General features: G+C 40.2%; 1 protein-coding gene across 3 annotated transcripts in view; it reads left to right on the forward strand.

Annotated features, from left to right (window-relative positions):
- Positions 1–14,720, forward strand: part of AIG1 (androgen induced 1) — a 272,202-nt gene that overhangs the window by 27,090 nt on the left and 230,392 nt on the right. The window contains exon 2 of one of the 3 annotated variants that reach the window (XM_070796289.1): positions 1–14,720. This exon is cut by the window's right edge and continues 21,042 nt beyond it. The exons of the other annotated variants lie outside the window; for them this stretch is intronic. Within the exon in view, the coding sequence (XP_070652390.1) occupies positions 1–57 (57 nt within the window). The 3' untranslated portion in view covers positions 58–14,720. 3 annotated transcript variants of the gene reach the window in all.

The raw sequence follows: 14,720 nt of genomic DNA on the forward strand, positions 1-14,720 counted from the left end.
ATGGTGATTGCAGCCATGAAATTAAAAGATGCTTACTCCTTGGAAGGAAAATTATGACCAACCTCGACAACATATTAAAAAGCAGAGACATTACTTTATCAACAAAGGTCCATCTAGTCAAGGCTATGGTTTTTCCAGTGGTCATGTATGGATGTGAGAGTTGGACTATAAAGAAAACTGAGTGCAGAAGAATTGATGCTTTTGAACTGTGGTGTTGGAGAAGACTCTTGAGAGTCCCTTGGACTGCAAGGAGATCCAACTAGTCCATCCTAAAGGAGATCACTCCTGAGTGTTCACTGGAAGGACTGATGTTGAAGCTGAAACTCCAATACTTTGGTCACCTGATGTGAAGAGCTGACTCATTTGAAAAGACCCTGATGCTGGGAAATATTGAGGGCAGGAGGAGAAGGGGATGGCAGAGGATGAGATGGTTGGATGACATCACCAACTCAATGGACGTGAGTTTGAGCGAACTCCGGGAGTTGGTGATGGACAGGGAGGCCTGGCATGCTGCAGTTCATGGGGTCGCAAAGAGTCAGACATGACTGAGTGACTGAACTGAACTGAACTGAACTGAACCAAGCAGCTACTATACTAATAATATGATGAAAATTGCTAACTAATATACCTTGGTTGGAGAAATTGCCGTAAATCAGGGAATAATCTTCATACTGGCCAAAGCACACACATTATGCCAAAAAATCTTGAACCAGGTTTAGGTCTTGGAGATTATTTAGCAAAGGGTTTTTGGTTTTTTAAAAAAGAATCAGTTTTTAACCTAGTTCTTAGGGAAGTAGCAAATATTATAAAAATTAAGGTAACTGTAAGTAGAAAGTAACCTTTAAGAATTGTATAAAATTTTTAAAAAATAATGGGTAAAGGACCTGAATAGACATTTCTTAAAAGAAGACATATAAATAACCCAGTTATATGAAAAGGTTCAGTTCAATTCAGTTCAGTCGCTCAGTCGTGTCTGACTCTTTGCAACCCCATGGACTATAGCACTCCAGGCCTCCCTGTCCATCACCAACTCCTGGAGTTTGCTCAAACTCATGTCCATTGAATCAGTGATAAATCCAAAATAGTCAAACTTAAAGGAGCAGAGACTAGAGTGGTACTTGCCAGAAACTGGGTGAAGGGGAAAATAGGGAGATTATTAAAGGATGAAAAGTTTCAGTTATGCAAGATGAATAAGTTCTGGAGCAGTATTATATTGTACACCTGAAATTTTCTAAAAAAGGTAGATCTTGAGCATGTTGAAAGAAAGAGAAAGGAAGGAAGAAAAGGAGGCAGGGAAATAAAATGATAACTGTGTGAAGTGATGGATATGTTAATTAGCTTGTTTGTGGTAATCATTTCACAGTGTATACATGTATAAAATATAAGTAATGAATCTTAAATATATACAGTTTTGTCAATTGTACTTCAATAAAGCTGAAAAAAATCAATTTTTACCTATTGTTTAGAGAAATAACCATAAATCATTTTTTTGATTTGACCAAAGATGGCGACGGTTGTTTTTGACTAAAAAGAGGTAAATATTATGTAGAAAATCTGAAAAAACAGACCAAAAATAATCCTGAAACTAATAAGTGATTATAGCAAGATTGCAGGATACATTCACTTTCCTGTATACTAGCAATAAACAGATGAAATTTGAAATTTAAAAATGCCATTTACATTAGGATGCCCCAAAATGGAATACTTAGGTATAAATATAAAGCAATATGTACAGGATCTATATGAGAAAAACTAGAGAATTATGATAAACAAAACCAAAGAAGAACTGAATAAATGGAGAGAGAGTCTATGTTCATGGATAGGAAGACTCAAGTTGTTCCTCCCAATTTGAATCAATGAAATTCTAATCAAAATTCCCAGTAAGTTAGTTTATGGATATCAAAACACTGAATCTGACCAAAGACCCGGAAAACTAACAGAAGACTGAAGAAGACCAAATTTGGAGGACTGACTCTGCCTGACTTCAAGACTTGTTGTAAAGCTATAGTAATTAAGACAGTGTGGCATTGGTGAAAGAATACATGAGTAAATCAGTGGAACAAAATAGAGAGCCTGGAAATAAACCCAGACAAACCCAGACTACTGATCTTTGATGTGAAGAAACGAAGGCTATACAAAGGAGTAAAGATAGTCTTTCCTGGATGCCTACATGTAAAACAATGAATCCAGACATAGACCTTACACTCTACAAAACTTAGCTCAAAATGGATCACAGGCCTAAAGGTAAAACACCAGGCTATAAAACTTAGAAGACAACATAAGAGAAAACCTAGATGACCTTGGCTATGGTGATGACAGTTTAGATACAACACTAAAGGCATGATCCATGAAAGAAATAATTGGTAAGATGGACTGTATTAAAATTAAAAATGTCTGCTTTGCAAAATAAGATGAGAAGACTAGCCACAGAAAGGGGAAAAGTATTCGCAAATAAAAGGGACCAACAAGGGATTAGTCTCCAAAACACACAAACAGCTCATGCCAATCAATATTAAAAAAAAATCAAAAAATGGGCAGAATATCTAAATAGACGTTTCTCCAAGGAAAACATCAGTTCAGTTCAGTTCAATCACTTAGTCATGTCCGACTCCTGGCGACCCCATGGACTGCAGCTCGCCAGGCCTCCCTGTCTATCACCAACTCCTGGAGTTTACTCAGACTCAAGCCCATCGAGTCGGTGATATGACCCAACCACCTCATCCTCTGCCGTCCCCTTCTCCTCCCACCTTCAATGTTTCCCAGCATCAGGGTCTTTTCAAATGAGTCAGCTCTTTGCCTCAGGTACCCAAATGATTGGAGTTTCAGCTTCAGCATCAGTCCTTCCAATGACTGTTCAGGACTGATTTCCTTTAGGATGGACAGGTTGGATCTCCTCACTGTCCAAAGGACTCTCAAGAATCATCACCAACACCACGGTTCAAAAGCATCAATTCTTCGGTGCTCAGCTTTCTTTATAGTCCAAATCTCACATCCATACATGACTACTGGAAAAGCCATAGCTTTGACTAAATGGACCTTTGTTGGACAAGTAATGTCTCTGCTTTTTAATATGCTGTCTAGTTTGGTCATAACTTTTCTTCCCAGGAGCAAGCATCTTTTAATTTCATGGCTACAGTCACCATCTGCAGTGATTTTGAAGCCCCCAAAATAAAGTCTGTCACTGTTTCCACTGTTTCACCATCTATTTGCCATGAAGTGATGGGACCAGATGCCATGATCTTCGTTTTCTTAAAGTTGAGTTTTAAGCCAACTTTTTCACTCTCTTCTTTCACTTTCATCAAGAGGTTCTTTAGTTCTTCTTCGCTTTCAGCCATAAGGGCGATGTCATCTGAATGTCTAAGGTTATTGATATTTCTCCCAGCCCTCTTGTGCTTCATCCAGTCCAGCATTTCTCATGATATACTCTGCATATAAGTTAAATAAACAGGGTGACAATATACAGCCTTGGCATACTCCTTTCCCAATTTGGAACCAGTCTGTTGTTCCATGTCCAGTTCTACCTGTTGCTTCTTGACCTGTATACAGATTTCTCAAGAGGCAGGTCAGTTGGTTTGGTATTCCCATCTCTTTCAGAATTTTCCACAGTTTATTGTGATCCATACAGTCAAAGGCTTTGGCATAGTCAATAAAGCAGAAGTATATGTCTTTCTGGAACTCTCTTGCTTTTTTGATAATCCAACAGATGTTGGCAATTTGATCTCTGGTTCCTCTGCCTTTTCTAAATCCAACTTGAATTCTGGAAGTTCACTGTTCCTGTACTGTTGAAGTCTGTCTTGGAGAATTTTGAGCATTACTTTGCTAATGTGTGACATAAGTACAATTGTGCGGTAATTTGAGCATTCTTTGGCATTGCCTTTCTTTGGGATTGGAATGAAAACTGACCTTTTCCCGTCCTGTGGCCACTGCTGAAATTTCCAAATTTGCTGACATATTGAGTGCAGCACTTCCACAGCATCATCTTTTAGGATTTGAAATAGCTGAACTGGAATTCTATCACCTCCACTAGCTTTTTTTGTAATGATGCTTCCTAAGGCCCACTGGACTTTGCATTCCAGTATGTCTGGCTCTAGATGAGTGATCACACCATCGTGTTTATCTGGGTCATGAAGATCTTTTTTATATAGTTTTTCTCTGTATTCTTACCACCTCTTCTTAATATCTTCAGCTTCTGTTAGGTCCATCCCATTTCTGTCCTTTATTGAGCCCATCTTTGCATGAAATGTTCTCTTAGTATCTCTTATTTTCTTGAAGAGATCTCTAGTCTTTCCCATTCTGTTGTTTTCCTCTATTTCTTTGCACTGATCACTGAGGAAAGCTTTCTTATCATTCCTTGCTATTCTTTAGAACTCTGCATTCAAATGGGTATATTTTTCCTTTTTTCCTTTGCTTTTTGCTTCTCTTCTTTTCTTGGCTATTTGTAAGGCCTCCTCAGACAATCATTTTGCCTTTTTGCATTTCTTTTTCTTGGGGATGGTCTTGATCACTGCCTCCTGTAAAATGTCACGAACTTCTTCAGGCAGTCTATCAGATCTAATCCCTTGAATCTATTTCTCACTTCCACTGTATAATCATAAGGGATTTGATTTAGGTCATACCTGAATGGTCTCGTGGTTTTCCTTACTTTCTTCAATTTCAGTCTGAAGTTGGCAATAAGGAGTTCATGATCTGAGCCACAGTCAGCTCCCAGTCTTGTTTTTGCTGACTTTATAGAGCTTCTCCATCTTTGGCTGCAAAGAATATAATCAGTCTGATTTCGATGTTGACCATCTGGTGATGTCCATGTGTAGTCATCTCTTGTGTTGTTGGAAGAGGGTGTTTGCTGTGACCTGTGTGTTCTCTTGGCAAAACTCTGTTAGCCTTTGACCTGCTTCATTTTGTACTCCAAGGCCAAATTTGCCTGTTATTCCAGGTATCTCTTGACTTCCTACTTTTGCATTCCAGTCCCCCATAATGAAAATGACATCTTTTTGGGGTGTTAGTTCTAGAAGTTCTTGTAGGTCTTCATAGAACCGTTCAACTCAGCTTCTTCAGCATTACTGGTCAGGGAATAGACTTGGATTACCGTGATACTGAATGATTTGCCTTGGAAACAAACAGAGATCATTCTGTCGTTTTTGAGATTGCATCCAAGTACTGCATTTTGGACTCTTGTTGACTATGATGGTTACTCCATTTCTTCTGAGGAATTCTTGCCCATAATAGTACATATAATGGTCATCTGAGTTAAATTTACCCATTTAATCCATTTTAGTTCACTGATTCCTAAAATGTTGATGTTCACTCTTGCCATCTCGTTTGACCACTTCCAATTTGCCTTGATTCATGGACCTGACATTCCAGGTTCCTATGCAGTATTGCTCTTTACAGCATGAGACTTTACTTCCATCACCAGTCACATCCACCACTGGGTGGTGTTTTTGCTTTGACTCCATCCCTTCATTCTTTCCGGAGTTATTTCTCCACTGATCTCCAGTAGCATATTGGGCACCGACCGACCTGGGGAGTTCATCTTTCAGAAGACATTAGATGGCCAAGAGGCACATGAAAAGATCTTCAGCATCCCTAATTATTAGAGAAGTGCAGATCAAAACTATGTGGTATGACCTCACACCGATCAGAATGGCCATCACCGAAAAATCTACAGATAATTAATGCTTCAGAGGCTGTGGAAAAAAAGGAACCCTCCTAAACTGTTGGTGGGAATATAAATTGGTGTAGCCACTGTGAAGAACAGTATGGCGTTTCCTTAAAAAACTAAAAATAGAGCTGCCATAATATCTAGTAATTCTACTCCTGGGCATAATATATTTTGAGAAAAACATGATTTGAAAGGATCCATGAACCCCCTTCATTGCAGCACTGTTTATAATAGTCAAGACATGGAAGCACCCTAAATATCCATTGACAGATGAATGGTAAGGAAGATGTGATACATATGTGTAATGGAATATTACTCAGTCATTTAAAAGAATGAAATAGTGCTGTTTGCAGCAACATTGGTGATCCTAGTGATTATCATATGGTTATCATACTAAGTGAAGTAAGTCAGAGAGAAACAAATATCATATATCACTTTTATGTGGAATCTAAGAAAAATGGTAAGAATGAGCTTATTTACAAAACAGAAACAGACTCAGACTTAGAGAATGAATTTATGATTACTGGGGGGCATGAGTGAGGGGAGGGATAGATTAGGAGTTTAAGATTGACATGTACATAGCTTTATATTTAAACTAGATAACCAACAGGGATCTACTGTATGGCACAGGAAACTCTGGTCAATATTGTGTAATAACCTAAATGGGAAAAGAATTTAAAAAAGAATAGATACATGTGTATGTATAACTGAATCACTTTGCTGTACGTCTGAAACTAACACAACATTGTTAATCAACTATACTCCAGTGTGGGCTTCCCTTGTGGCTCAGTTGGTTAATAATCTGCCTGCAATGCGGGAAACCTGGATTCAATTCCTGAGTTGGAAAGATCCCCTGGAGAGGGGAAAGGCTACCCACTCTAGTATTCTGGCCTGGAGAATTCCATGGACTGTGTAGTCCATGGTCACAAAGAGTCAGACATGACTGAGCAACTTTCACTTCACTTCACTTCATACTCCAATATAAAATAAAAATTACAAAATTAAAGTCCTAAATTTAAAAAGAAGTGGTAAATATCAAAGAACTAAAAGTACATCATTAGCTCTTCTTATATGCTCTTTTGTTGTTGTTTTTTAGTCCCTAAGTCATGTTCTACTCTCTGTGACCCTGTGGACTGTAGCCCACCAGGCTCTGTCCACGGGATTTCCCAGGCAGTCTAGAGTGGGTTGCCATTTCCTTCCTAGGGGATCTTCCCAACCTAGGGGTTGAACTCGCGTCTCCTGCACTGGCAGGCTATTTCCACTATTGAGCCACCAGGGAAGTCCTTATATGCTGCTACTATTGCAGAAAATTTTGCTTTTCAGCTGGAAATATTGGAAAGATCAAGGAGCTTTCAAAGGAATTTCTGCTATTGCTACTGCTGCTAAGTCGCTTCAGTCGTGTCCGACTCTGTGCAACCCCAGAGACAGCAGCCCACTAGGCTCCCCCGTCCCTGGGATTCTCCAGGCAAGAACACTGGAGTGGGTTGCCATGTCCTTCTCCAATGCATGAAAGTGAAAAGTGAAAGTGAAGTCGCTCAGTTGTGTCCAACTCTTTGCGACCCCAGTGGACTGCAGCCCTCCAGGCTCCTCTGTCCGTGGGATTTTCCAGGCAAGAGTACTGGAGTGGGGTGCCATCACCTTCTCCGAACAGTAAATACAAGTACTCTGCATAATCTGGGCTTGCAATGCTGTCTTCCATGTTGTTGTTCAGTTGCTAAGTTGTGTCTGACTCTTTGCAAGCCCATGGACTGCAGCATGCCAGGTCTCCCTGTCCTCCACTATCTCCTGGAGTTTGCTCGAATTCATGTCCATTGAGTCGGTGATGCTGTGTAACCATCTCAGCCTCTGCTGTCTTACACAGAGGGCTCCATATTCCAGGAAAGATAGAGACTTTTCAAAAGTCAATCATGGAAAAAAAAAAGGCAAACATAAAATGGTATAACAGGTCTGTGCAAAAGTTATTACGTACAGTTTTAAAATTGATTTTGCTATTGTTGCTTTCTACGTCATGTTCCTTTCCCATCCCATATTTCTGCCTCTTGCCAAGGGATAGCTGCTATAATTTTGTGTTTATAATTCCCTCTTTTTAAAAGATGGTATGTACTTCTAAACAATATATTGTGTTGGTTAGTTTTGCTTGATTAGGACCTTTACAAAAATGGTGTCGTTATGGAGGCGTTCTTCATCTAAATAGAAATGGCATGTTTAAGTCGGGTAAACTCAACAGGACAATGAGCCATTGTGATGTTTACACGCCTGTGTTTCTTATTGCCTCAGTGCTGTGTAATTTGGTCTTGCAACTGATTAGCCAGTTAGGAACTGGAAGGGTGATATGTAAATGTTACTGTCTAACTGACAGAATGATTTATTAGATGTGTATATTTGAGGAATTTCACCTGCTTTGTTGTTTGGGAGGCCCAGTGCCAAACTGAAACATGCATGTCAAGGGTAGCCCCGTGGCCAGCTTTTTAAGAAAATTCAGCCAAAGTTGAATTCCATTCAAGTACAGTTTTGTTTGTTTGCCAGTGGTGTCAGACTGATTTTAAAATGGATTTATCTTTCCTATAGTTTTGATCAGTGCTGTTGAAACTTTGAGCACGCCTGAATATAACCCATAAGGCCTGATGTCACCCACTCATTGACTACACTAGCTTGGCTTTTACCACTGCTCATGCGAGGCCTTTCTGTTCTTCCAACATCAACTGCCAAGTGGAGCCTCTGAACCATAAGATTTCCGTAAAGATGTCTTCCCTTTTTGCTTAGGGAACAACATGTACTACTCATTGAGCCAGGGTGTTTACCTTGGTCTCAGAGATCGTAGGAGTTTTGTTTTCATTAAAAATACTCTTTTGAATTCAGTGTTTGTCTCAATGTGATTAGAGTAGAAAATGCTATCATCAATTATTTTTATAAAGAAAGCAAAAAAAGAAGAAACTTGAAGTTGGATGTAACTTTGATTTTCAAAATAAAAAAGCTTTCATTTACTTTAGGAAATAGCAGGAGCCAGTATTATAAAAATGTGTTGGTTAAAGCTTCCTAATTTTAAAATGGGTCCCTTAATATTCTAATCTTTTAAACCTTTGTTTTAAAAGGCAAGTGATATATACATGCCTGTATACTAAGATTTTATAAGATGCTAGTGGGGAATAGGGCTCCTCAGATGGCTCAGTGGTAAAGAACACAGCTGCTAATGCAAAAGAGGCAGGAGTTGTGAGTTTGATCCCTGGGTCAGGAAGATCCCCTGGAGAAGGAAGTGGCAACCACTCTAGAATTCTTGCTTGGGAAATCCCATGGGCAGAGGAGCCTGGTGGGCTGCAGTCTACAGGGTTGCAAAAGTGTCAGACACAACTTAGAGACTAAACAACAACAACAAATGGGGAGTAGAATAAGATGGTCACAGTGAAATTTAATGCCTTAAATAATTAATTTAAGCTTGCTGGTTTTAAAGCTTGAATTTTATTTTGTATCATTTTTATATGTGTATCTGAGAAGCTTTTGTTTTCCTTATAACTCTTTTTACTTGTACTGAAACTCAGTATATTGGAAAACTCAGCAGTGGCCCCAGGACTGGAAAAGGTCAGTTTTCATTCCAATCCAAAAGAAAGGCAACGCCAAAGAATGCTCAAACTACTGCACAATTGCACTCATCTCACACGCTAGTAAAGTAATGCCCGAAATTCTCCAAGCCAGGCTTCAGCAATGTGTGAATCGTGATCTTCCAGATGTTCAAGCTGGATTTAGAAAGGGCAGAGGAACCAGAGATCAAATTGCCAACATCTGATGGATCATCAAAAAAGCAAGAGAGTTTCAGAAAAACATCTATTTCTGCTTTATTGACTATGCCAAAGCCTTTGACTGTGTGGATCACAATAAACTGTGGGAAATTCTGAAAGAGATGGGAATACCAAACCACCTGTCCTGCCTCTTGAGAAACCTGTATGCAGGTCAGGAAGCAACAGTTAGAACTGGACATGGAACAACAGACTGGTTCCAAATAGGAAAAGGAGTACATCAAGGCTGTATATTGTCATCCTGCTTATTTAACTTATATGCAGAGTACATCATGAGAAACCCTGGGCTGGAGGAAGCACAAGCTGGAATCAAGATTGCTGGGAGAAATATCAATAACCTCATATGCAGATGATACCACCTTTATGGCAGAAAGTGAAGAAGAACTAAAGAGCCTCTTAGTGAAAGTGAAAGAGGAGAGTGAAAAAGTTGGCATAAAGCTCAACATTCAGAAAACGAAGATCATGGCATCTGGTCCCATCATTTCATGGGAAATAGATGGGGAAACAGTGGAAACAGTGTCAGACTTTATTATTTTGGGCTCCAGAATCACTGCAGATGGTGATTGCAGCCATGAAATTAAAAGACGCTTACTCCTTGGAAGGAAAGTTATGACTAACCTAGACAGCATATTGAAAAGCAGAGACATTACTTTGTCAACAAAGATCCGTCTAGTCAAGGCTATGGTTTTTCCAGTGGTCATGTATTGATGTGAGAGTTGGACTATAAAGAAAGCTGAGCGCAGAAGAATTGATGCTTTTGAACTGTAGTGTTGGAGAAGACTCTTGAGAGTCCCTTGGACTGCAAGGAGATCCAACCAGTCCATCCTAAAGGGGATCAGTCCTGGGTGTTCATTGGTAGGACTGATGTTGAAGCTGAAACTCCAATACTTTGGCCACCTGATGCGCAGAGCTGACTGATTTGAAAACACCCTGATGCTGGGTAAGATTGAGAGCAGGAGGAGAAGGGGAAGACAGAGGATGAGATGGTTGGATGGCATTACCGACTCAATGGACATGGATTTGGGTGAACTCTGGGAGTTGGTGATGGACAAGGAGGCCTGGCATGCTGTGGTTCATGGGGTCACAAAGAGTCGGACAGGACTGAGCAACTGAACTGAACTGAACTGAACTGAACTTGTACTGATGTCAGACTGCTTTAAGTAGCAGACATAGTTAAACATGAGATGCTGTGTTGATGGCTTTCATTCTGCAAGTTTTATTTTAGTGGAATAAGATGAAAAAGTATGATAGTGAGATGGTACAAATGGAGGCAGCTGGGAGACCACTGAACCCAGTGCTCAAAAATCCCAGGGAGCACATTTTATCAGTTAAAGCACAAATAGCCCATAGGGTGGTACAGATCAATTATGGACAACATTGTGTGAATTACTCTAATTAGGTGATACATTGTTTGCATTCCAGCCTTTTAGTCTAATTTCTAGGGAATTGTTGGTTAGAAGAAAGAGGAGCAAGTTGGAAGGGTTGGGGAGAGGAAGACCTTGTTCAAGGGCATGAATGGAGCATGGAATAGGAGAGGTCTGCAGGGGCTGGTGTCTTTGGAGGTCATGTGAAGGGAGGGGCCCCCAAAATTAGGAAGAACAAATCCAGAGTGGATTGTCAGTCAAGATCACCATAGACACCATCTACTGTGACTTCCTAATTAGTGTCTGAGTAAACCATTGTACAGAAGGGAGATCAAACCAGTCAGTCCTAAAGGAAATCAACCCAGGATATTCATTGGAAGGACTAATCCTTTGGCCACCTGATGTGAAGAACCGACTTACTGGAAAAGACCCTGATGCTGGGAAAGATTGTAGGCAGGAAGAGAAGGGAATGACAGAGATGAGATGGGTGGATGGCATCATGGACTCAATGGACATGAGTTTGAGCAAACTCCAGGAGTTGGTGATGGATAGGGATGCCTGGCATGCTACAGCCCATGGGGTGCGAAGAGTCAGACATAAGTCAGCGAGTAAACTGAACTGAAACATTTACAGTCAGAAGAATGACTTAAAGCAACCAGGACATGTTAAATGAAAATGTCATTATTTCAGGTCTCTTTGGATATTTTTTAAAGCTCATACACAGAACATACCCAATGGGAAATTACATTAGTTGCATTCACTTTAACATTCAGATCCCTGCATGTAAAAGCGTTCTAGGTAAAATAATATTATCGCTTGATATTAAGATATTTAATATCTTTCACCACGTCATACATCTTTACCTCCTGTTCTAGTTAACAGATAACTGACTTAGTAGAATCCAAAAGTTTCTTAGAAGCAGACAGGTGTAGACATGCTGAAGTCATTATTGATATTTTCATCAAAGCCAAATCCAAACTAAATAAAGAAACAAACCCCAAACTCCATACATCTGATCACCACTTTATCTTTTATAATGTCGGAAAGTCCTGACCAAGGTCCTGAAGATTTGTGTACACTTTAGGCACAAGTATCTAGTATTCAAATAGGACTTGGGCCATTAGCAGTGAATCTATACTTTTGGAGGGTGTTGCTGGAGTGTACATTTAAAATCAACACAAAGGCAATGAAAACTGGCCATTTTTATTAGTGGACTGACTTACCTGCAAACACTTCCTGAACACCTACTATGCATTGGTCTGATAAGTTGTGGTAATACAATGATAAGTAACACCCAGCCTTTACCTTCAAAAATGTTGCTGTGTAATGGGAGCATCAGACCCAAACACTTATAAAACACTGTAGAAGAATTGTGAATAAGAGATGTACAGGATCTTGTGAATGGTTGAAAGGTCTACTCCTTACCATCATGGTTGGCTTCTAAGGTGACCCTGATTAGTCAAGTTAAGTCCACCTACATCCGGAACCCCAGTGCTTGGTAGAAAGTATATATGATCCTTCCTTTGCCTGGTGAAGTCTATGACTGTGTTTAGAAGTACACTGTCTTAGCACATTGAGGTCTCATTTATAATACTGGAAAACAGGGGAGATATGATAAATACAGAAGCCTTCAAAAACAAGCTGCTGAACCTCCTTTTTTTTTCTGATAAGTTCAAACCCGAAATTATTCACTAAAGGAGAATTACTAGGGCCATGGAACGGGGTTTGGTCACTAGCCAGGATTCTTACTGAAAACTGAATGAAAAGTACTTGCCCCATCAAAAGATTTTGCCAGTGCTTTGTGCCCTCCAAGGAAGGAATTGATGGTATTTCTGATTGTTATTGTTGCTACTGCTGCTGCTCGTGATGACACTTGTGGGTACGATGCAAAGAGACGTTTTTTTTTTTTTTTATTGTGGTAAAAATAACATAATATAAAAGATACTATTTTAACCATATTTGGCTGTATAGTTCAGTGGCACTGAGTATACTCACATTGTCGTGCAACTCTCACCATCATCCATCTCCTGGCTTTTTCACCTTCCTAAACTGAAACTGTTCCCATTAAACACTAACTCCCCATCTCCCCTCCCCACCCCTACCACCCACCCCCACAGTCCCTGGCATTCACCAGTGTACATTCTGACTCTGAGTTTGACTCTTGTAAATACTTTTATAAGTGGAATCCAACAGTGTTCATCTGTACCTAATGTATTTTGGAATGCTTTTTTTTAAATTGGGGTATATTTGCTTTACAGTGTTAATTTCTGCTGTACAGTGAAATGAATCAACTGTTACTTTAATCAACCCCACAGGTGTTCCAGAGAAGCCATGAGATAAACAAATATGGAGTTGAGGGTTGGTCTATGGTGATTTCTGAGAATCTTCTTTGCTGCCGTTCTAATGCCTCTTTAGAATTGTTAAGGGTTTTACAACTAATCATTCCATGGAAACAAACAAGATTCCAAGATAAAAAGTACTAACACTGAAAATTTCTGGCACTTACAGCCCTTGGCCTTGTATTCCTCTACTCCCTTCATAGTAATAAATGTAGGACTCTGGTGTCTCTTAATGTTCAGGGTGGAGCTTTGCTCTGACCTCATCTTAGTGAGGGACTCTTCTCCATGGAGGCCTCTGTCCCTATCCTGAAGATGCCATCTGTGCAGCAGCATAGTGGTCCTTTGTCTCAGCTGGGTGCTCTGTACTTTTAAAGACCTTGGAGTGTGTGACATTTGGTTCACCATAGACCTCTTAGCCTGTCCGAGGTTTGAGCCCTTCTGTTTTTGTTTTTCTGTGCTGCATCAGAGAGAAAACCAGAGAAGCCATAGAAGATCCCGAGTGTGTCCCACAGCTCCAGCTTGTAAGCTGAAAGTAAACTCCGGAACTAGGGATGTTTATCCTGGGCAGAAAAATGGCATATTAGCAGTTTAGCTCAGCTAAGATAGGATTCTTACAGTACCTCTCAACTCATGGCCACATTTCTATATTTTTAAAACTTTTTTAAGTTGAGGGATAATTGCTTTGCAATGTTGTGCTAGTTTCTGCTGTACAGCAGCATGAATCAGCTATAAGTATACATGTATCCCCTCCCTTGACACCCCCACCCTTCCATCCCTCTTTGTCATCACAGAGCACCAAGCCGAGCTCCCTGTGTTATACAGCAGGTTTCTGTTCAGTTCAGTTCGGTTCAGTCGCTCAGTCATGTCCAACTCTTTGTGACCCCATGGACTGCAGCATGCCAGGCCTCCCTGTCCATCACGAGCTCCAGAGTTTACTCAAACCCATGTCATGATGGCATGGTTGATGTCGTCCATCCATCTCATCCTCTATAGTCCCTTCTTTTCCCACCTTCAATCTTTCCCAGCATCAGGGTCTTTTCAAATGTGTCAGTTCTTCGCATCAAGTGGCCAAAGAATTGGAGTTTCAGCTTCAGCATCAGTCCTTCAAATGAATATTCAGGACTGGTTTCCTTTAGGATGGACTAGTTGGATCTCCTTGCAGTCCAAGGGACTCTCAGGAGTCTTCTCCAACACCACAGCTCAAAAACATCAATTCTCTGGCACTCAGCTTTCTTTATGGTTCAACTCTCACATCCATACATGACTACTGGAAAAGCCATAGCTTTGACTAGATGGACTTTTGTTGGCAAAGCAAAGTCTCTGCTTTTTAATATGCTGTCTAGGTTGGTCATAACTTTTCTTCCCAGGAACAAGCATCTTTTCATTTCATGGCTGCAGTCACCACCTGCAGTGATTTTGGAGCCCCTTAAAAAATAAAGTCTGTCACTGTTTCCACTGTTTCACCATCTATTTGTCATGAAGTGATGGGACCGGATGCCATGATCTTAGTTTTATGAATGTTGAGTTTTAAGTCAGCTTTTTTACTCTCCTCTTTCACTTTCATCAA

The sequence above is a fragment of the Bos indicus genome, chromosome 9, assembly GCF_029378745.1.
Source record: "Bos indicus isolate NIAB-ARS_2022 breed Sahiwal x Tharparkar chromosome 9, NIAB-ARS_B.indTharparkar_mat_pri_1.0, whole genome shotgun sequence".
NCBI lineage: Eukaryota > Metazoa > Chordata > Mammalia > Artiodactyla > Bovidae > Bos > Bos indicus.